The 27,360-nt window shown below is 39.9% G+C and overlaps 1 protein-coding gene across 4 annotated transcripts in view; it reads right to left on the reverse strand.

Annotated features, from left to right (window-relative positions):
• Window positions 1-1,186: 1,186 nt before the first annotated feature.
• SEMA3D (semaphorin 3D) overlaps window positions 1,187-27,360 on the reverse strand; it is a 144,251-nt gene continuing 118,077 nt past the window's right edge. For all 4 annotated transcript variants that reach the window (XM_054067677.1, XM_054067693.1, XM_054067684.1 and 1 more), the window contains exons 12-18: window positions 24,948-25,170; window positions 21,754-21,842; window positions 19,915-19,956; window positions 18,496-18,653; window positions 16,328-16,392; window positions 13,934-14,073; window positions 1,187-2,661 (exon numbers count right to left, since the gene is read on the reverse strand). In XM_054067677.1, coding sequence (XP_053923652.1) covers window positions 2,248-2,661; window positions 13,934-14,073; window positions 16,328-16,392; window positions 18,496-18,653; window positions 19,915-19,956; window positions 21,754-21,842; window positions 24,948-25,170 — 1,131 coding nt within the window. In that variant the 3' untranslated portion in view covers window positions 1,187-2,247. The remainder of the gene's footprint in view (window positions 2,662-13,933; window positions 14,074-16,327; window positions 16,393-18,495; window positions 18,654-19,914; window positions 19,957-21,753; window positions 21,843-24,947; window positions 25,171-27,360) is intronic.

The following is a 27,360-nucleotide window of genomic DNA, read 5'->3' on the forward strand; positions in this document are numbered from 1 at the left end:
GCTTAATATTCAAGTCAGAGAAATGGGACTTTGTGGACTGATAAAGATATAATGAGCAATAATTGGGCAGGCTCTGTGTGGTGACAGCATAACCTTCCAGCCAAGAATATTGAGTACCCCTGTCTTAAGGTGCATTTATACGTATTAGTTTAATACCCCACCATACCGCCTTTAAGTTGTCTTAATTGGCTTTAAAATCAAGGTACCCATTATGACAAGCCTCTTGTGGAATCCCTGGGCAAGGTTATTTTGCAGCGTAAATGTCAAAATGTTCTCTGTGTGTTCTCAAAGTACTGTACAACTGGTTAGTATCATCAGCATCAGTCTTTCTGCTGATTAAAGGTCCTGTGCTGAGAAATTCCCTTCTCCCCACAGACATATTTTATCATAGTTAGCACTCAATGCTTTACACTATCAAAGCATTGCACACACGCTATCTAATATCTGCTAATTAACTCATACATCTCCTATTAAAAATGCATCTAAAATTAATGACTTGTGGTATCACTGGCTTTTATACAACACATGCAAACTCAGCTTCTGGGTTTTACAAGAAACGTGAGTAAGCTGAGATTCCTCTCTGAAATCTGACAAACACTTTGCCATATCTGACAGTCAACAGAGAGGAAATGAATAACAATGAAAATTAAATCTACACAATTATCAATTAAGGACTGAACACGCACACAAACATCAGCATGGGCAAGGGCGAGCCTACAACTTTCACAGGCAACATTCTCAGTTCCTTAATGAGGCGCACATTAACTACATGGGTTTCCCACAGATTTTGCTCTCAAGATCTGTAGAATGCATGAGAAACAAGTAAAGTCTGTCATTTTGGTATCCATCAAAGTTCACTTCCATGTGAGGAAGTGGCTAATTTGTCATTTCACACTCAAAAAGGCGTGAAAGGCAAAACGCAGGGAGGTTAGATGGAAGAGAGTAAAGGGGGGTTGTGACTCCTGAGAAGAGGCAGTATGGCTGATTTTGAGCTTGTGTTTGTTGCTGCATATCAGAAAGAAATTCAATGAAATCACATCATATAAATTAGACAATAATGAGGCCACCATTTCTTGCTTATATGGAAAGATTTACACTATTTAAACCAAAATATGAACCAAGGAACATTTTACAAATGAAACTATGGTACATAGCAAATTTCTAACTTAGAAGTTTTATTTACACATGGACATCTTTTGTTTTATTTAATTATAATAAAAGTATTAATTCCAACAACGCAAATTTTCAACTTAAAAATACATAAGACCTTTGGGAGAAAATCCCAAAGAATACACACATCTGAGGAATGTCAGCTCTGTGTCAAGAGCACTGGTCTCAGCCACTAAATATTTTCCCTCATCGTCTTTCATTTTAGCTTTGTTGTTGTCTTTTATTTTATTTTCCTCTGGATAAAACAAAGCTAGCAAAGGGCCAGAGAAACAGTCAAAGACAAACCTTTGGAGAGATAGGAGAGGTGCAGGCAGGAATCCCATTATTTGTTAATAGGATTTGTGCACATACCTGCCACAGACCACTTAGGAAATTTACTCCCAAGCATCTTGGTGGCAGTTTCAATTAAAGTCAACATTTCATTTCAGCAAATGGACTGCAAACTGGTGGCTACTCAAACGTAAGGACTGATAAATCCCCTCTCTCAAACTATGATCATGCTTTGTTTTTCTTTTTCATTAGAATGAATGTTGTTCCTGAACCAATACTTAATTTGATTTTTTTGCTAGCAAACCCCACCCATGTGCCTGTATGCAAGCCCAACAGGTAAATTAGCGGGTATTTTTTCAGATCTGTCACACATTTCTACCATGCTTTTTATTCCAAAAGATGCCAAGAACTAGAAATACATCTACCCCCCCTGAAATGCAGCCATCTCTGGAGTGGGATGTGGCAGCAAATATTAACATGGGAACACGGACACTAAATCCTATGTGAAAATTATGCAGGAAGTACACAGCTCATGTAGCCTCAGGCTACCCAGAAATTATCTGAAAGTGTACATCTCTTCCTTTTAATGAATGCATTTAAAATTATTGCCTGCTGTGTGGTACTCAAATAAGGAATGTCTCATTTGGTATCAAATCCCATCGTACAGTCTCACACAGATTAATAGTGATGGCGAGTTATCTGATTTCAATAAGAAGCAGTACTAATTCATAGGTAAGATGCACAAAACCAGAACACAGTATTTTTTTTTTAACGGAAAATGTCTTTTCTTTAAATAGCATTTACAGACTACGTAGATGGTGGTCTGGCCGGCTCATGGTGCCTTCGGTTTCGTTTTTTTTTCATCTCCTGCACATGCTTCCATTTGGCACCACCTTTGTTCCGCTGCCGCCGCTTCTCCCGGTGCCACATCTGTTCACAGTACTCATCCAGGCTAAAGCTGGGGCTGCTGACAAGCTGGATGTAGTCCTTGTACCTCAGTCGGGATTCCGTCAGCAAATCCCTCACCCGGCCCTCCTCATCCTCAGTTTTCTGAGTGCTTTCCATTTGCCCATTCTCAATGACATTTAAATTCAGCTTCACGATGGTGTGGACAAAGGTGTGCTCCTGGGCTTTGCAGAAGTAGGCTCCCCCATCCCTTTTTTGCAGGCTGCGGATCAGGAGCCCATGCTCTGTTTTGATGATCCTTTCATCAGCCTTCAGCTGTGGAGTTGGACAAAAAAGAACGAGACGTGAGTTTCATCGCAAAACCAGAACTCCTACCAATGCTATACTGAGGTGGAGAAAAGGCTCAGTTGGCACATGGCATGCCCCATTCCTTGGGTGCCAGCCCACAGGGGGCAAGCACAGCTGGGACAGATACCAGGAGATCCATTCAGAGTCTGAGCTCTGCTCTTAACTATAGCATCTCTGTCACAGAGATTCCAGCATGGAGTAGTAAAAGATGCAGGCTGACAGACTGTAATGCTCATCACACCAAAATGCAATAAGTTAGACTCTACTCTCCAAGGAAAGGTAGACATTTAGTGCCACATATCCCATTTATTTTTTATCTGCCTTTCTTGAGGTATCTGCACTGCACCCAGCACACCAGAGCGCTCCTACGTATATGTAGCACTGAGGCCCTACTACACTGAAAATAACTACAACTTATTTTTAAAGTGAAAAGCTGTAATTCTGATCTTCAAATGGGTTTTACAAAAGGAAGTTGATCCTGGCTTTGACTCATTGAGAAGTGATTAAAAGTACCCAGTGAGGTGAGACAAATACAACCCAGCACAACTCTTTTATTGTCAAGATCTGTAAAGAAGAACTTAAGAGGAAAAAAAAAATGAAAGAAAAAGCAGAAAAAGATAGAGATTGCAAGTGAGAGCTAAAGTCTGTCAGCATGGAACTGTGGTTTCATTAACGAATGGAAATATCTCAAAAAATACAGTATGGTCTCAAGTATTAAAAATAAGGTGCACTTTAGAATAATACCACTCTCAGGTAAGTCACATATACGTTGATCTGAATATCATTTCCAAAATAATCTAAGTCTAAAAAAAATCATTAACTCTCCCCCTTAAAAAAAAAAAACAAACCAGGATGGGGCACTGGGCACCTAAGTATTTTTGCAGCTGGGGGACATAAAAGCTAAGTGATTCACCAAAGACTGTATAAAGATTAGTAGCAGAGGTGGAAGCAGAAAGCAGAGCCTCAACTCCCCGTGTCCAACACCAGCATTTCCTTTGAAAACGATCCTGGTGTAGTCCAAAGCTGTCCCCTCCCAGGCACGCAATGTTCTGCTGCCACACAGAGGCTGCAGCACACAATGGCACTGAAGGCACAAGAGCACTGCTCAGCCTGCAGCAAAGCCAGGGCTTTAAAGGCAGCCTCAGCACTGCTGGTGGCATTGTTCTAATGCAGAGAAACTTCAGCACGAGTCTGAGTAGTGGGTTTACAAAGGAGGGAGTGGGGGCAAGAAGAAGCAACACAGAATCTGGAAAATTTCCCAGAGAGCACATCTGACCCTCCAGCAAACTTCAGAGGATGAAGATCAGGGAGGCATAAAGATGACTAAATTAGATTTATTCACAGTGGGCAAGCTACACACTGTTTCTTTATGTAAAAAATCTGCACGATTCCCTCTTCTGCTCCATGGGAAAAAATGTATACATACATATGATTCTCCATCTGTTATGATTCTAACTTGCTAGTACTTTATCATAATAGGGCCTCTTGGAGCAAAGAGATGAGATGATCTCCCAGGGCTTTTTTTTTTTTTTTTTTTACCATTTTCTACATTTCTAAGCCAGCTACTTTTGAAGGGTTAAATGATTTGTGAGGCCATTTAGAGATCAACAGTAAAAGCAATTCACGTATATGTGATACATATACATATATAGAGATATTTTGGCTTCCTACTGTAACAGTTTTCAGTAACATACAGACTAGGTAGGTAGGTAGATGGATAGAGAGGCATGTGGATGCATGGATATAGGCATATGGATGCATGGATATAGGCCTGTGCTTTACCACTGATCTGATTCCAGCAGAAATTTGCTGCTACAAAAGCCTGGTCAGAAAATGGCACTGTTTGCATGGTTCTGTGGCCAAGTATTTTTTGCCTCCTGGAACCAGTTGATGGCATTGGGTCAAGCCTAAGATTTAGTTTCCTTGTTTGTAAACTGTATATAAGCATGGCAATTATACTTGGCACTAGCAGGGTGAAATCATACTAATTTCAGGAACTTCCTGGAAAATCAATTGCCCTGACAACAGGTGCTACGTGAGCACAAACTACATTTGATTTATTACATTGAGTTTATACCAGAGAAATCATTGTTAAGCCACAAGTACATACACAGAATATAGCAGGGAGAAAAACTAGAAGAAATAATTTTTCTACCTTCAGAACCTATTGCACAGGGCAGTAGTCCTCAATTTTATCAACTAATGACACTTCATTCCAAGTAAATGTACCTTCCTTAGAGTAAAAACAGCAGAATAAAATGTATAAATGAATCCACAAATAAGTAGCTGTAGGCAGAAATATGTCTAGGGCAGGTGTTTCCTTGTGGTGCTTTACTTCACGGGGAGAAACAGGAGCAGGAGCCAAGTGGAAGTGCTCAGAGGCTTGGCTGTTGCAATATGACAAGCAAGCTTCTCTTTCTTCTGCCTAGGCTTCATGTCAACATGAAGACCCAAGTTTGAGAAAAGGATGGAAGCAGCTAATTTCCAGACATTTGGGTTTCATAAGGCACTATGCAAAGACCAAATTCCCACATTGCCTGAGTGAAAACAGGACCAGTTTCTTTGAGCTCAGGGCTTGATGCAATTGCAGCAGTAGCATCTGCCTATCGGTGGCTCTGCCAGTATTGTAGTCGAGAGCGCCTTGACAGCTGTGTACCTCCTACACTTGGAAGTTCTCCAGCTGGCTGATTTGGCTGGCTGGGCACCAGTCCAAAGAGCCCTCACTAGCGCTTCACCTATTTTCACTGAAAGGAAAGCAGAATAATGGCAGATCTAGACTTGAAAAGATCACTGAACCCTGAAGCCCAGCACCCTGCTTCTCATTCTCATTTACCATTTGTGTAGCAGCCATCACTTTCTAGTCATAAACGTGTTAACTGACGGAGTTGCCCCCACCCCTCCACCCTGCCTCCGGATACTTCAGAGAGAGCTAACAGTCTAAATTGGTTGTGCCCCTTAATCTAAGTCCACCAGGACTCCTATTTTTAATGAAGCAGCATTCTTACAGAATGTCCTGTGTTAACCTTGGATATTGATTTACAGTGACTGTCACCTCCTCCTTCTCTGTGCCTCCATTGTTCATTCCTTTCTTATCCTCTGGCAGGGTGAAATTATGGCTCTGATTTCACACATATTGAGCAACACTTCATTACTGTTTCCCCTCCTCAATTCTCTTTTTGGTATCCTGTTTATGTTGTTTTACCCATAGGTTCAGAACTCTTCCTGTCTTTCCTCTCTACTTTTTCCCCCCCATAGGGCTCTGGAGTTTCATAAACACCTGGCATTTCATTACTTGGTAGTAGATCTTTAACCTTTCACTTGAATGCTTAATGTGCTCTTTGATTTCTGATCTATAGATGTAAAAACATATTTTATTAAGTTTTATGGAGAGCAAAAAGACTAGTTAGATAAGAGACATCATTCTGATTTGTCCAACTGTGGTTCACTGCTTCCTCCCCCAATATATCATAATCAATAACTCTCCTAAAATATTTGTAAATAGGATTTAACAATTCAGAAGCAGAAAGGCCTTAATTCATAAAAGCGTGCTGACATGTGCTTAAGTTTGAACATACAATAAAAATTAAACATGAGAGACATAGTTTTGTTCAATAGGGAACCAATTATAAACCACAAGAATGAAGTAATTGATTACCATTAACTTTCTTCTCTTAGTGGAGTGGAAGCAGATTTTTGACAATACTCTATCAACAAATCATATTTTTCATCCTTCATGATAAGTACATAGGTTTGCCTAAAATTATATTACCTGAAGTACGGCACATACCAAAGATATTGACAATATCTGATACAGGGAAAAGATCTCCATGCAAACTAAACACTTGATATTCACAACCTGTACTTAACAATGGAGGAAAAACAGGCATTGCCAATAATGATGGCAAATTTTTAAACAATCAGTAAGTTGGCAAACAACCAAGGATTTGAAAGTGCTGTGGCACCAGGTTAGGTCAATGCCTTTTGTCCTTTACTAATGATGTGTTTAGATAGCTCCCTCTTTACAAATAATTCACATGTCAACTCTTTCACAGTTAAAACACTGCACCTGTCTGGGAGAAGAACGTGGCTTCAAAGCCTGCCCTCCCTCATTAATCAACATGTGAAAAAATGTTAGAGGTAAAATCTGGACTAATCATGGGTTAGCAGCAGCCCCTGAACAAATTGAAGGAGGGAGAAAGAAAATGAGGAACATTTGCTGAGAATTCACATTCATCTTTGGTCTCCTATTGTTTTCTTCTTCATCCTCATCATTTGACTGGAAACAAAGATCACTCAGGGTTTCTTTTGTCATTATTGTTACATATGACTTTGTTTATTCTGTACTGGGAAAACAATCATTTAACTCTAACACAGCTGTAGAGTTAATCTGTCTTTTATTTATTTTTTTTAACCATTTTTTTTTTATTTACCAAGAAGCCAAGGGAAAAATGAAGAATGTATTGCTGATACAATGTCACTATGAATCCTATTATTTTGAAGGGGAAGCTAACTTATTATACTGAGATTAAACGTCAAACTCCCTTCTCCTGCCCCAGTATATCCAAATCAAAGCAGATATGTCACGTGCTGTATCTCGGTTCAGACTTACTTCTTTTTATTCTCTATGAAACTGTCAAAAATATTAGTCTTACTTAAGAATCTCAGGGTATTGGAAGGAGGAAGTCAATCAGTCATATTAAAAAAAAAAGTGAAAGCAGGGGAGCTAGAAGTAGTCCCTCGGCTGCAGGATTTCTTCTTATTTTTCCCCTCATCTTGATCTCTTACTCTTTGACCAAAGGATTCAAACAGTGAACTATACTCCTCTAACAGAAGGTACTACTGGAAACTCAGACCTTGGTGTATGCACTGTGTGTTACTAGGCTCTCATCCAACCCTTAGATTTTAGGGCTGATGCTGAATCTGTGGCCGTTTTTTTTTCCCCACAAGATGATGCTGACTGGAAATTTATAACAATCACCATCATGACACGAAAATCTCCAGCCACAAAAAGAAGTGGAAACTTATGTCTTGGATAAACTGAGAAATGTCTTCTCAGTCTGGCTAAAATGTGGAATAGAAACAAATTCTCTTTACCCCAGGGGCAGGAAGGCTAGGTCACACTCCTGTGCCTGGCACGATGTCCTGTCCAAGACCTTGTTGCAGTCTTGTACCTACCAAAACATCAGATATTTGTTAAGCTGGATTCATCAGAAAAAGACAGCTCAAGCTGTAGGGTAGGAATATGGATGGGAAAAGGTGAGAATTGCTGAAGAAGAAATGGGATTGTCCCTCTGCTTTTTGGTGGATTTATTTTCACCGCCAGGTATGAATAGAGCAGGAATGAGAGAGTGAAAAGTGATCTGCAGCTATTCTGTCACTTCAGACCACAGGGTTTGTTCTGTCCCCTGCGTGAGGACATGGCAGAACTGGAGCTGCAGGAGATTTGGAGTGATAAGCAGCCTAAAGCACGGGGACTAATACTTTTCAGAACCACAGGGCTAAAACTAATGGCTTTGTAGGGAGCCATGCATTTATTTTTTTTTTCCCTAACACTTATTTTATATATATTATATTATACTATATACATAACGTAATACACAGGAATTTTAGGAGAAATAAATAAATACCTAAGTTTCAGAAAATTCAGCACTTTAAGACATTACGAACAAATGACATCCTCACCTTTTTAAAAAGTCTAGATATCAAAACACACTCCCTCTTCTCAGTCACTAACCCTGCATGCACAGGAACAAACATGATCAATTGCGTGAGCAATGCTAAACACTAAAGCACTAGATATTTGACTCCTGACCTTAAAATGGCCCCAAACTTCAAGGAAATGTACTCCCACTAGCAGCAAAATGACCTGGTGACAGCTCTTGTACCACAGGAGATCCTGCCCCTCCCCACAGGTCACTCTGCCTGGAAGTCACATTCTGAACCATGACCCTAAGGGTAAAAAGTTAGGGACATCCTGCTGGGCCAAACACTTCCCATCTAGTCTGGATTTTGCCCTTTTCATTCCCTCAGGAAGCTGTAGTGCATGTCTGGGACAGTGTAAAGCCATCTATTTGTAAAGCCAGGTTTAAAGACTTGCTGAGGCATTACAGTTCCAGCCCTGGAACTAAAAGTCTGTAACCTAAGTTCCAGGTGCATCGAGTCATTTGCAAAGTATGGTATCGTCATCACAATAAGTTACACCGCTAAGACATGCACTAAAATAATGTATGGTGTTATTTGAGAAATCTGCTGCAGGAAGGGAGAGAGAACAGAAAATATAATTGCAATGGGAAAAGTTATGGTAAGGCATTGGCTGAGCAAAAATCAAGCTACACATTAAATATGACCACACTGTTTCTGTCACATATGGTATTTTTGTCAAATTGAAGTACTTTGAGAAGGAAGTCGATTATTCAGCCAATCTTTGGATTTTCTAGGAAGGCTTCCCATTAGACTCTAGTACTGATGAATTAATTTTCACTGATAAGTTAAATTAGAAAACCTGAAAATCTTCACTTCGGGATCCCCAAATTAATAAAGGATTAACATTTTAACCTGCAAATACCTTTACTCTGACTAACAGGGCAAGTGATTTTCAGCATCTTTACAGACCTAGTCACTTATTTAGGCAGCCATATATAAGATTACGAATTTAACTTTAGGTGCATGCATTTGAAAATGTGACATTTCAATATTAATATCTTCATCTTAAAAAATAACCAAAAAAGCTTTGTTTTTCTTCTAAGAATGATATATCCCAATATGATGATTAGAGATGTATAGGCTGAGTTGGATTAGAAAAACTTCAAGTTCCTAGGATCCTGCAACTAACCTGGGTTTCTGAGGGAATTGGCTGATGTGGTGGCCAAGCCACTCTCTATGATATTTGAAAAGTCATGGCAGTCAGGAGAAGTCCCCGGTGACTGGAAGAAGGGCAACATTCTGCCCATTTTTAAAAAGGGTCGTAAAGATGACCCTGGGAACTACCAACGGTCAGCTTCACCTCTATGCCTGGGAAGATCACGGAACAGATTTTCCTAGAAGCTATGCTAAAGCCGGTGGAGGACAGGAGGTGATTCGAGACAGCCAGCATGGCTTCACTGAGAACAAGTCCTGCCTGACCAACCTAGTGGCTTTCTATGATGGGGTAACCACAGCAGAGGACATGGGAAAAGCAATAGATGTAAACTATCTGGACTTCTGTAAAGCCTTTGACATAGTCTCCTCTCCCCCACAACATCCTTATCTCTAAATTGGACAGATATGGACTTGATGGCTGGACTGTTTGGTGGATAGGGAACTGGTTAGATGGTCACATTCAGAGAGTAGTGGTCAACGGCTCGATGTCCAGATGCAGGTCCGTGACAAATGGTGTCCCTCAGGGGTCAGTGCTGTTTAATATCTTCGCTTGTGATATAGACAGTGAGATGCTGTGCACCCTCAGTATATTTGCAGATGATGCCAAGCTGAGTGGTGCAGTTGTCACACCAGAAGGATGGCATGTCATCCAGAGGGACCTGGACAAGCTGGAGAAGTGGGCTTGTGTCAACCTCATGAGGTTCAACAAGGCCAAGTGCAAGGTCCTACACCTGGGTTCATGGCAGTCTGCAGTTTCAGTACAGGATGGGGGATGACATGATTGAGAGCAGCCCTGCAGAGAAGGACTGAGGGGTGCTCATTGCTGAGAAGCTCGACATGAGCCGGCAATGTGCGCTCGCAGCCCTGAAGGCCAACCGGATCCTGGGCTGCATCAAAAGAAGCGTGACCAGCAGGGCAAGGGAAGTAATTCTGCTCCTCTCGTCCTCTCTTGTGAGATCCCATCTGGAGTACTGTGTTCAGTTCTGGAATCCTTAACATAAGAAGGATATGGAACTGTTGGAACAGGTCCAGAGGAGGGCTACAAAGATGATCAGAGGGCTGGAGCACCTCTGCTGTGAGGACAGGCTGAGATTGTTGGGATTGTTCAGCCTGGAGAAGAGAAAGCTCTGATGAGACCTTATAACGGCCTTCCAGTACCTAAAAGGGGTTACAAGGAAGCTGGGGAGGGACTGTTTACAAGGGCATGTAGTGATAGGACAAGAGGGAATCACTTTAAATTGGAGGGGAGAAGATTTAGACTAGACATTAGGATAAATTCTTCATGATGAGAGTAGTGAGGCACTGGCACAGGTTGCCCAGGGAACTTGTAGCTGCTCCCTTCATGGAAGTGTTCAAGGCCAGGTTGGATGGGGCCTTGAGCAGCCTGATCTAGTGCGAGGTGTCCCTGCCCATGGTGGGGGGTTTGGAACTAGATGATCTTTAAGGTCCCTTCTAACCAAAACCATTCTATGATTTTATGAAAGTACTAGAAATTCTGTTACTATAAGAATTTTCTGGCAGGAATCAAAGAAAAATAATAGCTATACAATGTCTATAAGTGAGCTGATCCTGTAATCATCAATATGTGCATATACAGTTATATAGGCTGTTACCTTCAAAGACTGCAAAAAAACCCATACTAAAATAGACTAACAAAACCACCTTAAGGAGTTGTGGAAAATGTGCTTGAACTTCTACTTTATCAAAGCCAGATCACAGAAACACTACGATGCCTTTAAGGACAATATGTGGTAAGAAGCTATTTGCCTACTGTTAGCATTCGTAATGTAGAAAATCTGTTTGCAGATTTCTCCTTGAAATTTTCTTCTAAATTTGCCTCAAAGGTTAATCTAGCCTTTTAGCAAAGCTTTACTTTTCTCCTACTAACAGATGTCAGACTGTTTACACAGAGCAAGCCTAGTAAACACTGCTGTGGAAGGCTGCTAATGTGCAAAGATGTTTGCTGTGTGCTTGCTGGAGATTCAAATGCCATCACACATATGCAGGCATTCCCTTACTCTCTCTAACACGCATGTCCTTGTCACATTGGACAGACCTGCAGTAATGGATACTTCTGCGCCTGGATTACTGGTACTGAGCCCAGCAAAAGTAGCAGGGACCAGGTCATTGCCACAGTGAACCTTCTGGAAATACAGAGAGCGGCAAAAAAATGATACAGCCTTAACTTAAGCTATGCTATATAGGTTTAGCCCGCTGTAACTTTGTTCAAAAGTTGGTTTGAACTCCAGTTTCTTCTTCAATCAAATAAGAAATACAGCTTGAGTGTGGCTTCCTGACCTTCAGAGGCATAACCAAACCTGGGATTTATGAGAAAATCAATTGATTATTTTTTTACTAAATTGACACAGATAAAACTCAGAAGCAGCACTTCTAAAGAGGCTTTCAAATCTTGAAAGTGTGACTTCTTAAGATACAGAAACATTACATTCTTCACAGAATGGCTGCTTCACACAAAATTTGTAGCTCTTTTTGAGCAGCTCAGGTACATGCTATACTTGCAACACATTATTTTTAAAAATTATTGAGGTTCCTCAAAACTTGACATAACTTCTTGTTTAGAATAAGTAAAATAATAAAAAACACATTCAAGAAAAAAATCCAAACCTGTTAACTACCTGCTTAAATTTGTTTAAAAATGAGTCTTAAACACATGGTTAGAATTATGCAAGTACTTTACTTGTATCACTGACCAAATATGTAAGTGCATTTACAAACTACTGCCTTAGGGAAGTAGAGTGCAGAGTCTTCTGTACAGGACAGCTAAAGGTGAATCAATCAAAGCGCAAACAACGAATGCCCATAGGTCTTTTAAAGGCTAATACACTTCTAGCTGGGTTTTCACTTCAGCCACCTGTGTCTATGAGTGTGCTTGGCCTGCTGATAGGAAGATCAAACTTTTTTTCCCAAACATGGAATGCAATGGAGGTGGTATTTCAAATGAGTAATCTCTTTCCTTTAGCATTTAGTGGATAGTGTGGGAAGTACTGTGTCTATCAATTAATGAATTCTTTATTCTCAACAGAGGAAAGACTCTTTGCCAATCCAAAGCCTAAGTAAAAGAAGGGGAATAAAACAAAAGTACTGCAGTGTGCTTTTTTTTTGGCGGTATCTGGTAAGAAATCAGAAGTACCTTGTATCCCCTCACTCTGTTTTTCTGGGCCAAGACATAATTGGGATGGCAACTTTGGGACTACTGCCATGAGTCACATTTCACCCAGAGGTGATGCCTTCATGGGCATCTTCCCTGGCCTGCTTCTCCCCAGCCTTTAATAGGAACCAACATACTTTCTGCACTCAGAAAGTCTTTTAGGATGAATTATCATTGAGAGTGCAAGACTGGTTGTACGTTTGATAGTTCCTGTCATTTAAATTAATTTTTGTTTCCAGTGAACATTTAGCAAAAAAGTATATAATATCTGCTCATTTGAAAGGGCAGTTCTTCTCGCTTCTCATTCCTCATTGCCATAGCTGCCATCACAGCAGGACTTGGCCTCAGAGACAAAATCACTCATGTAAGAGAAAGGCTATGAAAGCTCTTGAGGTTTGAAACTCACTCAAATCCAGAATAAATCAGTCCTAGCATGTCGACCTTTTGGGGATGTTTAGAGGGCCTCTTTGTCACTAGCTCAGAGAAGAATCAGCAGGAATTGTGTAGGGGATATGCAGCGATTCTGCAGGCTTCTCCACCAGTGAGGACTCTAGACTGGCCTCCTGCAGGAATTAAGGACCATCACAAGTCTCACTGTTTTCTACTCCAGATGCAAGGTGCAATTCTTTAACCTGACATCTCTGCATCAGTGCCATTTAAGAGAAATTCTCAGACTCCACGAGCAAGAAAAAAAGCAAATAAAAAGCTTTTTACTGCACAGACCATTCCTTCTCTGGGGAGAGATGGAGAGAAGCAGCAAGCCAGATGTGTAATTCTTAGCTACACTGCTTAACATGATAAGGGAAGGCAGTCAGACAGTAATCACAGAAGACATTTTATTTAAACAAAGGGTTTTGGACACACTTTCACCTACAGAAGTAGTTGTTGCATTAATTACTGTACAAAAGGGGTCTTTTTTACCCAGTGTTTTGATTTTTTTTACCACTATTTAAAGCCTAATTTCTCTTTTCTTCTTTTTTTTTAATAGAATGAGCATACATGTCAAAATAAGTATATAAACCTGCTTATGACACAGTGCAAATGGCTTCTCCCTTCCCCACTGCATGCCCCAAATTGTGATACCAGAATCCTATGTGATACATAAGGTGAGGCAAGGAAAAGTAAAACATTGACTAATCCAAATAACTCCTGCCTTTCAATGCTCAGCTGAATTCTCTATAGAGAAAACTTGCCTTGATGACTATAGCTTACCTCTTCTCGATGTTCTTCTCCAGAGCGCTGAATATACCACCTAATAGAGGCTTGCTGGGACTTAGGAATACATTCCAGAAAAGTTGAATTAAATTCAATGCCAAAAATCACCTTTTCATCAGCAGTTTCATGACTAATGCCTGGAAAGCAAACATGGTACAGGAGATTAACCCTGACCTGGTTTTTAAAGCAATGGGAAAATAGCCTGATTCAGAACAGATGCTGTGTGTGAGTGAATTATAAAAAAGCAAAAGGAAACTTAACTTTCAGCTTAAAGTAGAACTATGAGGATTTAGAGGAGGCTGCTAACCTCCCTTCAGTGCAACCGTTTTTTAAGGAGGTCAATAAAATCTGTATCATGAGCTTGCTGCATTTCAAAGCTGAGGCTTCCTCCTTTGAGGAATTTAAAATCTGACCTGTATTTTTCCTTTCAGTAACACAACTACTAAACTCAAGATAAAGCTGCTAAAAGTAGATTGTAGGACCTGCCTTGTTCATCCCATACAATGTAAAGGTGTCACAGGACTGAGACAAACTGAAGTTCACTCTCCTTCAATATAACTCCAAATGCCTTGTAGTATGTTTCAGACCAAACGCTGAAGTGGCATTGAGAAGGTCTGGGCTCCTTTCTTGACCTTCTGTAAAACTGAGCACATGATTGCTAATCTCTGCTTCTCCATTTCCCATTCCAGTCTGTTTTATCTGGATCTTACCTGCCTTACTGTAGGACTAAAGCTGTTTCTCACACCTTGCCAATATCAGAAAGGAAGGTGAAAGCAGCAGTGCCTCCTAAATTGAAAGTTAGCTCAACAACAAAATTAATACAATTTGGGATTTTTTATTTTCAATATAATAAGTACCTATACGAGATCTATAGAAATTTAAGCTCTCTGCATTAAATGTTCTTCTTTCATTTCACTGTGCCAGTGAGATTTCTTTAGAGCCAAACAACTTTATGCAGCCAATGAAGTCTCTGGGAGGGAATCTCACACAGTGGAACACTGAATTTAAATTGGTTTGGGGGCCACAATGTTATTAATTATGGCAAATGACATAAATAAGCCAGGAGTCTGGAGTGGCACAGACCAGTTTCATGGTTTTATGGCGCACAGGGGTCGCTGCAGCTGGATAAAATTTCTGTTGGTGGGGTTACATTGAGGCAAAGGATTAATACCAATTTCTGTGTTAAGTCATTTTATATTTATCTAGCAAAGCCAACTCTTCCAGTATCTCTTTATCCTTCCAGGAAAATATGACATTGTCAGCCTTTCTGCTAGGGTTTCTATAACCTTCAGCTTTGCGCTGTCTCAGATACCGCAGTTTGGAGAGCCATGGTAAGCAGCAAGTGGGGAAATTCTGGCCCTTTGGGAATGAACAGGAGTTTTGCCATTGACTTTAATGTAAATGAGATCTTACTCTGACTTTTAATTATGTCTGCAAGCACACATGTACAGTCAGAGTCCTCTGTACTGTGTAAGAGACTTAAGTCTTTGATCTTGTGGGAGCAGCACTGATTTCTGCAGTGGCTTGCACCAAAATCTGAGGCAGGCACCCAGCACCGCAGCAGCATGAAAATAGCTGGAGATCAATAGAAAGTGGTGGCTCATCCTGAATGAAATGTCCAGTGCAGCAATACAATCATTACTGTTTTGACTGGGTTGTTCACTCTAGTAAGTGGCTAGAAGAACCCCATGCAAACTAAAGCTTGGTTTTGAATGCTCTTAATTTATTTTATGCTGCCGCAGTGATTGCCACGTAACCGCAGGATTTCATACTGACAGTGCTCTCTGTAAGAGAATTGCTGTAGTTGCCAAAGGAGCAAGCCAGACCCTTTGGCATCTGAAAAGAGGGTGTGGGAAAGGGAGCAGGGAGCTGATGAGGAGAAGGGGGGTAAGCTCGTGTTAATAACAGCAGTATTTAAGTAGCTGCGGGGAGGGGAAGGGGCTGGTTTGGCAGCTGGAGCTGGGCCTTGGGACTTGAGTCAAGTGAATGAAGTGGAAGGAGAGAAAACGGTTTGTTCCCCATTCACCCCTGTAGGTTTTCTCATAGGAGTATCTCCACTGTTTGTGGATTAAACATCAAACACATCCTGGTAGCTACTTGTAGGGATGTGTGATGTTTTTGTGCCATGGGCACATCTTTCTCCCCTGGGTAAGTGCTGGGGGGGGGTCACCCATAAGGAAATCAAAAGTCCTATCCCATGCTGGCAGTCCTTTATCAGCCCTGGTTCTGCAATCTTAACTGCAGGAAGGGGTAACACATATGAAGTCTGGAAAGGCAACTGCTTTAGCTGTGTTTTTCTGTCATGCTCAGCAAGTTTTCACAGACAGAGACTCTTACAGAAAACTCTGCTGTCAAAGAAACAAAAAAGCAAGAAGGGTGCAAAATACTCACTGTCTTCCACATCCCAGCACTGTGCAACGGGATCTCCGTATTTGACATCTTGCCTTCTGGCTCGCCTATGGGAAGAGCATGCAAACTTGTAACACTTCAGGCATAATTGCTGGAATTCAACAAAATACAGAGAAGCTCAGCAGATGTAGACTTGCATTGCTCCCATTCTACTGCTGACAATTACAGTCTTAACTAAAACCAGCCTCACCCTCAAAGCAGCATGTGGCCTAAAGAGATTTGTACAATTGACATCAAGAGAAGGGCCTGTGATTTGGGAAAACCACTGGGAGGGGAAAGAGAAAAAATGAGAGAAAAAAGTCTGCCTAAAATAAACAGTATGCAATATGGTGACAGAGTGTCTAAACCTGCTTTGGGAGCACAGGACAGGGGTCTCCTGGTGGAATGGACTGTCTTGGAAAAACCCAAAAACATTCTTAAAGTTGTATGTCATCAGGAAGATCTCGGGTTCAACAAGTGATATTCAAAATTGAGCTATGGATCAGCTCAAGGCAATACTAGTAAACCTTTAAAATGAAGAGAGAAAACTGTATGTTTTAATTTGATGACAAACAATTGACAAAACTGATTAACTTTCATCTTTATGGATAGTAAAAAAGCTTGAGACAATGGTCTGAGCTAGTCTGCTCCCTTCCACAAATAATTTGCCTGCTAATCTCTGAGTGTGTTGCTTAAACTCACTGTGCAATAGAATTTCTGTGGATGATTGCATTTATCTCCAAAGAGCTACAAACAAAAGTTTGTATTTTATTTTTTTAGTAGAAGTACTGGAGACCCAGGGAGGAAGTGGCTCCTCTCTCACAGCCACACTGGAGATAACAGGAGTGGGACCTCCAATATGCAGAGCAATGTGTTGGCAGGAGAGTGGGTGCCTGAAGCTGAGCTGTCCACTGTGGTAAAAGCTGTAGACATGCTGGAAGTGCAGGCTGCTACACAGAAGGAAAATATTCAAATAAGTGACCTACTGGAGGATTCCCAAGGCCAGTCACCTATCCTTCACTTTGGAGCCAGACTTTTGGCCTTCCCATCAAACTGCACATCTGTTAAAAAGCATGGCTCATCAATCTCGGTGTCTCAGCCCACCTCAGGCTTCAGCAAGCCTCATGTGTCACTAACTTTGCAGTGAGCCTGAACATTTGCTTTTCTCCTTTCATTTATGCTGCTCTGATTTTCGTTTGCTTTGGCTTTGAGGGAAAATGCATAAAGTTCCTTGACATCAGGACACGATAATATATGAGTCATTAACCTCAATGGTTTGTCTAATTGCTCAGGTCCCAGCCCTGCAACTCCTAAGGCAGAAAGTCTCATTCCAGAGCCTGAACTCGGATTGCAACCTCCGATCCTCACTGCAAGAATTACTGTCAGGAAGGCTTCATCCAAAGGGAATGGAAAGGCTGTGAAGGACCCTGGCTCAACGAACAAGCTCAGATCTCCAGCTAAGTCTGCCAAAAACTCCAAGAGACATATCCAGCAACTGGTGGTACTGCACTACTAGAGCCTGCAGCACACTCTCCCTCCATGCAGTTCCATGCTGCTGTCATAGCTGGCAGGTACACAACGTTCAGAAGAAGGTCCTTTCACCATGGAAAAACTGCTTCTGATGTGGTCAAATTACAGCAGTTAAATCTCTGTCTCCCTCTCATGGCTACGCTGCAAATTCAATTGATGAGTGATGCACTGTGAACCAAGTTATCTGGGTTAATTAAAACAGATAGAAGAAGCTTGATTGTTTAGATCAGAGAATTAAATGCATTTTATTACTGACCACTCTGGGATACAATGTTAAACTCCACTTTATAACTATGCTAGGCAGAAGCTTATGAAATGCTCTTGCATCTGGGGCAAAGTGAGTCACAACCCAGACCTCCATTTGAGCATCGCATGCCTTAAAGTATTCAGTATAAGAAGTGATGGATTTATGATGTTAGCTGCAGTAGCTGAGTTACTCTAGTTACTGTCACACACACTTAAACAAAGCTATGTTGTTTTCAAGGTTCTTTGAGTAGAAATGTGAAATGTGGCCAGAGTATGATCAAATTTTAAGGCAAATTACATGCTAAGTAAAGAGGCAACATATTCTGATTGGAAACCTCTAAAATACTTGAAAGCAGCAAGATCTTTTATAGCATGTTGGTTTTTTTTTCTCCTACCTTTTGGAAGTAGGAGCATATCTGGAACATGAGTTTCCATCCCAGGCACAGTATGGGTCTCTGGCAAGGCAGCAGTCTGCACAAGCCTTCCCATACGTGTGACATCTGTGCAGAGAGAGCTGAACCAATCCATCCCTGGAACCAATGTACAATTGTTGCTGCAAATCAGGCAAAGCAAATGAATTAGGAGCATTCTCCAAGTGGCCCATTTAAAAAGTTCCCTTCTTCAGTGCCACACTTCCGGACTTTCACCCTTGTACCAGCTTTTACAAGATTTACAAAATTCCTTTACCATAAATTGTATCTCAATGCTCAAATTGTATCTCAATGGGCAGTCCCCATCCATCCCTGTCAATGTGGCAGAGAAGAAAGGGGACTGGAGTCCTTGAAAGACACCCGCACTCAACAGCCTTACACCTTTAGATTTGTGTTGCAATTAAAAAAAATCAGAAGCAAACCAAGGAAAAAATGGTTTAATAACACATTTAAAAAACAAGTGGCTGGATAGCCATGACATTAAGAGTCTGGGAACTAGGGATGACCTTGTGAGAATAAAACTTCATCTTCTGCTTCTGATCCTTGAGTAGAACAGGGATAATATTACTTCCCTCTCCCCGGTGCGTGAGTAGATTGCCTGTTGAGACAAGGGTGGTCCAAATGCTTGCTGTTGAGCTGGAGCTGGCCCATGCAATACTTCCAGCTGGCCTGCCACCTTTTTTCAGGGGAGATGGAACCCAGCTGCACTGTGCGTGCTTGAATGGCAAAATACCTCCTCCTATGTGAGGCAGGCGTGTTATGCCGGAGCTGCTCCGGCCTCTTCTGCGGGCAGGGAGGGATCGCTCTGGTGTCATGCTGCCTCCTGAACGCGCATGTAGCCATCGTAGAGTTTGGAACTGCTATAAAACTGTTCCCCATAGGGAGATTCCCAAGTCGGGCAGGCCCCTGTGACTGCCAGGTTTGGACCACCCAGATTCAGATTGCAATTTTAGAGAAGGGGGACTGGTTTTCAGTCTGTGTTCACACAACTTTTAGCACAATGAGGCCCTGAGCTCTCTCGACTACTAATAAAAATAACAACAATAATAGTAACAATATTTTTTTTACTAGATTATAAAGATACAAGCATTTCTAGAGTCCAGAAAATTAATGTGCATTGACTTAGTTCACAAGTTCCACTACCATATGACTAAAGACTTGTTTCCCTGAATAATCACCACCTTGGGTTTACAAATTACTGTTTGTAAGCAAATGTGAATTAGGCAGGCAAACAAGTTCAAAAATATCTCCTTCTTTCCAGATACGTTTTAAGAATTATCTATGGAAAGCTTGGCCAATAGGCAACAGGCGTCACCTGAAAATAACAAACTAAGTGTTTAGTATATCATATAACCTGCAGTAATTGAAAACGCTTGTGATTACCTGCTTCTGAGAAATCTCCATGGTCGAGATAAATGAAGGGTGCTAAAAAACAAATAAATAAGGTACATTAGTTTACACATTCCCTATTCTAAATGAAAAAGAGAACAGAACTTAAAATACATGAAGTGAATAAAATTACAGATTCATTTGCTTGGTTTAAACAAATATTAAAAACAAAACCCCAGAAATCACTAAGTTTATGCTTCCAAAAATACCTCCCATACATTTTCCATGCCACGTACGAGGCAACTGCTTTTAATTCTTAGTGTTTGCAATCTACCCCATCCTGGGGTCTGGCAATGAGCCTTCACATCAACTTAGGTTCTTATTAACCACTATTTGAGAGGCTTAGATGGCATTTAGGGGATATATAGGCAGATCCTCTGCACCCGGATGTATTTCACTTCTATGACACACACTGAAATTTTTGCCGGTGACTGATAAAAGGACAAAAGCTCAGAGTATTATCGATGGCCTAATAGTAGATGGGTTGATCTAAGCCTATTATTCAATGTTAATGCAATTTGAGGAAATAAAGGATGTTTTTTTTCAGCCCTTAAACCCATTCAATTTTCTGGATTCAACAACATAGAGGTAACAGTTATAAATGTTACCAATAAAAATGTGAAGGAATGTCTTCTAAGCAGGAAAAAAAACCCATTTTTTTTTTGTTTTAAATATGATATGGTACACTTTCCCGTGACGTTATGTTTTAAGAATGCAGCAAATTAGTGCACATACTGAAACTGCTGATTACTTGGCAGGTCACTGAGTAATCTTGAAATTTTCAAAGTGTTATTTATAATTGGTGTCCAAGACAGTGGATAAAAGACATGGAGATCTTTTAAATCTAAGTTTCACGACACACATGACATATCGAAAGGCAGATGGAGGAATATACTCTTTGAAACACTCATTAAAGATCCTGTCCTTACACTTGGAAAACACTCTCTAAGCCCCAAATTCATTTATTTTGTATGTGCAGAAATTATTGCTAATACCTTGTACATTACATAGGAGAGAGGATGGGTGAGAAAGTAATCAAAATGCTATGGATGCAGATATAAAATGATGAAAAAGCAAGGCAAAAACTGAGAAAGAACTATACAGAGTGAGAAAAATACTAAAATAAGAATGTGAAGGAAGAAGGATCTACAAAATGCAAAAGAAAATCAGTCTCCATTTTCCTACCCTAACGTTATGTCATCATCAGCCTCCTCAGCAAAAAAATCGGGAATTGTGTCTGTGCAACAGGACAGAGGTTTTGGCTTTTTACAAGCTCTATTTATGAAGATTTCATTGGTGTTAGCTGGGCTCCATTTACCTTTTTTCTTTATCACTCAGACAGAATAACCAAACCAAAATGCTTAAAAATGTCTAGTCAGAATTGAGAGTGAAAACTAACTTTTTTTTCTATTTTCAACTCCTAAAGTTGTTATTTTAAAGAATTTCTAGAAATCTGTGGAATGCTGTTTGTTTGCTTTTTTAAAAAAATAAACAATAATACTAAGAATAGTCCCAAAGCTCAGAAAATAGGAAAATTTGCATTAAAAATAAAATAATAAAAAATAAAACAAAAGCAGGCTCATAATAAGATTGAAAATCAGAACAAGGTAGGATAACTGAGACTGTCTGTGAGTTTGAAAAATCATGGTCTGTTGGGTTTTGGATGTTTTTCAATTGACTTATGCAAAGAATAAGGCATTTAAAAATTTACATAGTGTCCCTCTGGAAACTTGAACTAATTCCAGTAAACAAACAACCAGGCATACAAAGCCAGTTTGGGCCTTAAAGTCCCTTGAATAATATTTAATTGATGTTGTAGCTGTTAATGCTTACCTTGAATATCTGCAACTCTTCCAGGACCACCTCCTCCTTAGTCCACTTCTCCTTTGTGATACTCACAACTTTCAGGACTGTGCCTATGTCTGAAACAAATATTCATCATGTAAAACCTACAGCTGTATTCAGTACATATGTGATACTTCATTTCTTACTTCATAGCAATTTGATCTCAGATTCCTTTGTTTTTTTTTTTTTTTAAAAAAATATTGATGCTGTAAGCTTAGGTTACAAAGGAAAAATAAACCCCTAAAATTTGGCCTTGAAAATAAATCTAATGCATCAAGGATGTTGCCTTCAAACAACATCTATCCATATCTACATCTACCATTATACACATATCTCTAGATAATACATCTACAGTTTGACTGTATGGTTGAGCCAACACAATTGTAGGCTACTCCTGGCAGGGAGGGTCTATCTCTCCTGCTATACAAACACAAATGCACACACAAGCATGTCTGTTCTGTCAGCTACAAGTTTCCGCACATTCCCTTGAGCCAGAACTAAGGCCATCTGACCTCAAAGAGAATCAGCTTAGGGGGCTAATTTTTTATAGAATCAATTTTCATACAGTAAAGCATCTCAACTAGAAATAGGTTAGATTTTAATGTAGGGAGTTAAGGATTGCGCTTTTTCCACTTATCTTTTAATTTTAGGGAATTTTTTTTTGTCAAAATCTCCAGTCAACATCAAAATCTTCACTTAATCACTACAGAAATTACTTCTTTGGAGTTATCTGGAGAATTTTTTAAAATTAAATCTATTAAAAAATTCCTGTTTCGTGAAAATGTCTCATTTAAACTCAGAATATTACACACTGGTGAATCTTGAATGGACTTAAAAAGAACCCTTAAAATTGCCCAGGAGAAGCGGGCCGGGTGCTGGGATGTGACGGGTGGAAATGACACAGTGCAGCACTGCATCCTAAGCACTGTGCACAGTACTGAAATGATGAAAAATAATACATTACAATGGAAAGAATGAGATTTTTGTTCTTTTCCCAAACTACTGAAGATCATATTACCAATCAAAGCCAAAAGTATTTCAGTTTGCCTTATGTATTAGACCTTTTTGTTTGTTTGTTTAACATAATTGCCAAAGTCTGTACATATACAAGTTGGTTGTATACATTCAAACATATGATCCTCTGATCTGCTGGGGCTCAAAATCTCCTGTGTTATTTGCTATATCTTTATTCAGTCTCTCTATATAATACTTGAAATTTTATCTCCAATGGTATTTTTTTCCATAGGAAAATAGTTTAGAGGATAAAATAGAACAAAAACATGTGCTTGTGGAAAAGAAAACTCACTTTTAAGGAAAGCACTGCAGATAATAGTTGCATATTATGGAGCGCCACCTAGTGATTGCAAGGTACAGGTTGGCCTCGTCATCTATAAATCGAAGATTTACTTTGGAGAATTATCATTGGTGCTGGGTAGTAACAGTTAACCTGGGCATATTCGAGTTGATGGTCTTTCAATATAGTTTTATTCCCATGAAAAATTCTATAGTAGAGGATAACAAGCATCTGAAAGCCATCTCTGTAACCACCCAAAGAATATTTTGTACATTTTAACTGGTGAGCATATTTTTTTTTGATAGCTTAAGATTTAAGTACTTCCCCTCAGTATTATCACAAGAAAAGTAAGTTTTAGTGAATACTCCCAAATCCCAGGCATCTCACAGCTTGAGATTCTGTTCACTCTTCTTCTCTGTTGACTGTATTAAAGATTGTATTCAGAAAGCAACAAAGATTTTCTGTCATCAGGGCTAAAGCTTATTCCCATCCTTCTCAGGCAGCAAGGGAGTGAAAAGCCCTTTAAAATTCTTTTCGATGAAATTGTGTTTTCCCCTTGACACTACTATAGTTGGACTTCAGGGGACTGTGGAAGGACTCTCACACCTTTTTTTGGAAGGTAAAGAGTTGTGAGAGAAATTGAGCTGAAAGGCATAAATGGTCCAAGAGCAAGGCGATCTCTGGACTCATGTGTTCTGGGAAGCTCTTGAAGGTGAGACAATCCACACTTCATAAGAGGTGATGCTCTGTGACAATTCCCTCCTTTCCCCAAATCACTTCTGCATATCCATATCCCTCAAATGACATGCTATGGCATCAAAATCATGTATAGGCCAGAAAAAAAGGCTGTGCAGTGCAACAGCATTGAAGTAGGATTCAGAGACCAAATTTCTCTTCAGCTCATGTCAGCAGCTTATCCACTGCCTTTGAATAAACCTTTCTACCTCTATGCACCTTACTTTCACCTGCTGTGAGATAGGGATGGCAATGGACACCTTAGTAAAGCATTCAAATCTACCGGTGAGAAGCGCTTTACAAGAGCTATTACTAGTGACAGAATTTTGAATTGTGGATTAAGGACTAAAATATTAAAGTGAAGTAAGACTGTGAATTGTTACTTTTGAAATGTTATGAATAGATACGTTAATATCTCTTAGCATACCATGTTGTTGAATGATTCATTCAGTGATTCTAAATTTGATTATTATGGTAAAACTATAGACTTTTTCCTTATGGCATGCAACCATCATAAAAATGTAAAGAAATACATGATTATCTGTAGAAAAACTGCAAAGCAGGTTTCTTCTGTGACAGAGTAGTTTAATCTCTCTTAACCAGTCCTGGTTCTCTTGTTTGAAGCTATTCATGTTGCTAAGTAATACCTTTATAAGTATTTAAGTGGAGCAGTTGCCTTAGACTCAGTTTTATATTTTTCTTAGGCGTTCAGTATCACATGAGACTTAATGTTGAAGCACCGTGTCACGTCTGATAACAGGATTCATTGAAGTTATTAAAGTTATTTTTTTTAACTTGTTTTTGATGTGCTTTCAGTAGGAATTGCAGCCGGACTAGTACATAATATAAAGACAGGTACTGCATAGTACTCAGAGGGTAAGAAAGTCTAGTTACTCTGACCTTTAACTAGTTTATCACCTAGGGGTTGGGACACACTATAATCCTAATAGCAGCAATCCTTTGAGATGACAAATTCATCTTATTGTAGCATTTGTATGAAGCCCTGGCACAGAATTAAGAGCATCTTAAAAGCTTCTCAAAGCTGCATGCAAAGGGTAAAGATGCTAACAAACAGGTTTACCCAGGACTTGCTGGAGTTGAAGTGTTGTTAAAGAAAGTTGTGCAGAACAGTAGTGGAAGTCATGTCTCATACCTGTTCCTAGGAAAATAACATCATACTGCCCATCCTCTGCCATGACGTGATCCACCACGATCTGCGTTAGCCGATAGTCCACGTTGATTCGAGTGAATACTGGTCCTCCCGTTAATGGGTAAACGGATTTGTACATCAGCGGATGGCGTTTAATAAAGCTAATGACTTCATCAGGAAAGTCTCTGGTAGACTTTATGAGCGGATCATAGGTTTTGCTCGGACACTGAATGAAAGAAATAGAAGATGAGAGGAATACTAGGGAAGATATGTAAGTAATCTGCAGATTTCTTTGTGCATTAGGAAAGCCGCCAGGTCCAGATCAGCTCTATCTGTTTGTAAAGCACATTTACCAGTGGATGATAATTTGACTGACAATTGAAAAAGCTCAGTGTTTTTTTCAGAGCATGGGAGCATACTAACAGTGTGCACTTCTCTGGTTCTTCAAAGGGCTATATCCCTCCTTGTTTCTCTGTTCCCTCCTCTGCCTACTCTTCTTTCATTTATCTTTTAAAGCCATCCAAAACTTGTTAACTTGTTAATTTGTTTCATCTCACTCATTTTTACTACTACTCAGAATTATAAATTTTCAGTTTCTGTCAGTTATGTACCCATAGTTGTACCTACTTATACATATATATGCAAGCTTTGAAGAAAAACTCCTATAAGCTTTTCTTCTTTCTCCACCAGAGATTTTGATAACTTAAACTAAAATTTAGCTTCTCTAAGATACTCAGGAAAAGAAGACAGCATTAGAAAAAAGAAGTTGTCTGATTGATATTGGATAAAATGTGAATTAATTCATATTTATTGCATTAACATATCCGTAAACACAAATTACTAAAGCTACACAATTTTTTTGAGTTTTGTCACCAAATGGTCTTTAAGAGCACAATCAAGAGCCTTTATGTTTCTTCACCTAGCAGTGTTTCTGAAGACAGTACGAGACATACCTTAATGTTCTTACCACTATCACCAATAATGAGAATAGTTTATTAATATTCAAGCACTACATTCAGTACTGTGATGAACTTCGAACTTTTTTTTAATCATGTATTGGAGCTAGCAAAATTCAGCAATAAACTATTAAATAACATAGGAAAGTATCTAATTTTTTCTTTAAATATTTAGAAACTACTTGTATATAATACTGTAACAGTTTTCATCAATGCAGGCAATTTCAGAAATGTCATTTTTCTAATCCCAAAACAACACTTGGTCATTAGTTCATTTTTCGAAAGCACTGCTTTAAAACCAGGGAAATTCCCATGATGGGCTCAGAACATCCACAACAAATTTCACTCCCTTGTTCCCTGCTCCATCCACAGGCATCTTATTATGCTAAGTATTTCACAAAGACAAGGAAATTAAGTCTGGAGTGAAAGGAGATCTGTCATGCTGTCTAGCTCTCATTTTAAGGCATAGGTACCAATGCAGTTAAATTTGCTTCATACTGAAGAAACTAGTGCAGGTATCAGTGTACAGGACTTTCAGCAGCAAGTCTAGAGTGCCCTCCGGTGGCTCTCGTGGGATAATCTCAAGTATTTAAAGTGCAGGATCTTCTCACAGATCAGTTTTTCTGCTTTTTGTGTTTGCGCTCCCCTTACCGAAGCTGAATTTCTGCCCTGCTGATGCAGTGAGCCAGAAATGGCAAAGATCCCCATAAGCATAACCCGATGTTCGAATAATAGTTTGATTTCTCCTAGGAGATATGCCTTAGATTTACTGTAGCAGAAGGCCACTAGTAAGTGCTTTAATCATGTTCATTTTTCCAGACTGAAGCACCCACACCTATCTTTTCTTTGTAGATGGCCTGCAATCAAAGGCCATATCTTTACAGTGAACTGTACCTCCTACGCCTCACATTTACTGTTTTTCTAATCAAGGCAGATTCTCCAGACACCAGATGATCCCTGTAGCTTAGTATTTTGTAGAAGTGACTTTTCTTACTCATCCACATGGCTGAATCTTCTGCCCAGGCCCATATCTGGACTGTTGCGGCATCCTTCTCTCTGGTTCTGCACAGTACAGTCTCATCCTCTTCTGATCCAGACCACTGCTACAGCAATCACTCCCTCAAACACTTCCCCTGTGTCGCTCATTTACTGCTGGGGTTGGCTTCTATTTCTATTAGACCTATACCGGTAAACTAATCAATTCAGCTGTTTCTTTGGCTTACACACATCTTGCTTTATTCCAAGCTGGTGCTCACACATCTTGCTTGAATATTACACACAAACCTACCTCCCCAACCTCGTTCAATTTTTCCCTTTCTGCGCCTTCTGCGGTGAGGTCAGTCATGTTGGTGACCCATCATCTCTCATGCTCACCTAGTTCTACTTTCCTTCCCACGGCTACTTGTATCTCTTACCCATCCTTTGTTTTACACTTATTCTCTAATCTAAGTCTGTGAAAG

Source organism: Cuculus canorus, chromosome 1 (genome assembly GCF_017976375.1).
Source record: "Cuculus canorus isolate bCucCan1 chromosome 1, bCucCan1.pri, whole genome shotgun sequence".
Lineage (NCBI taxonomy): Eukaryota > Metazoa > Chordata > Aves > Cuculiformes > Cuculidae > Cuculus > Cuculus canorus.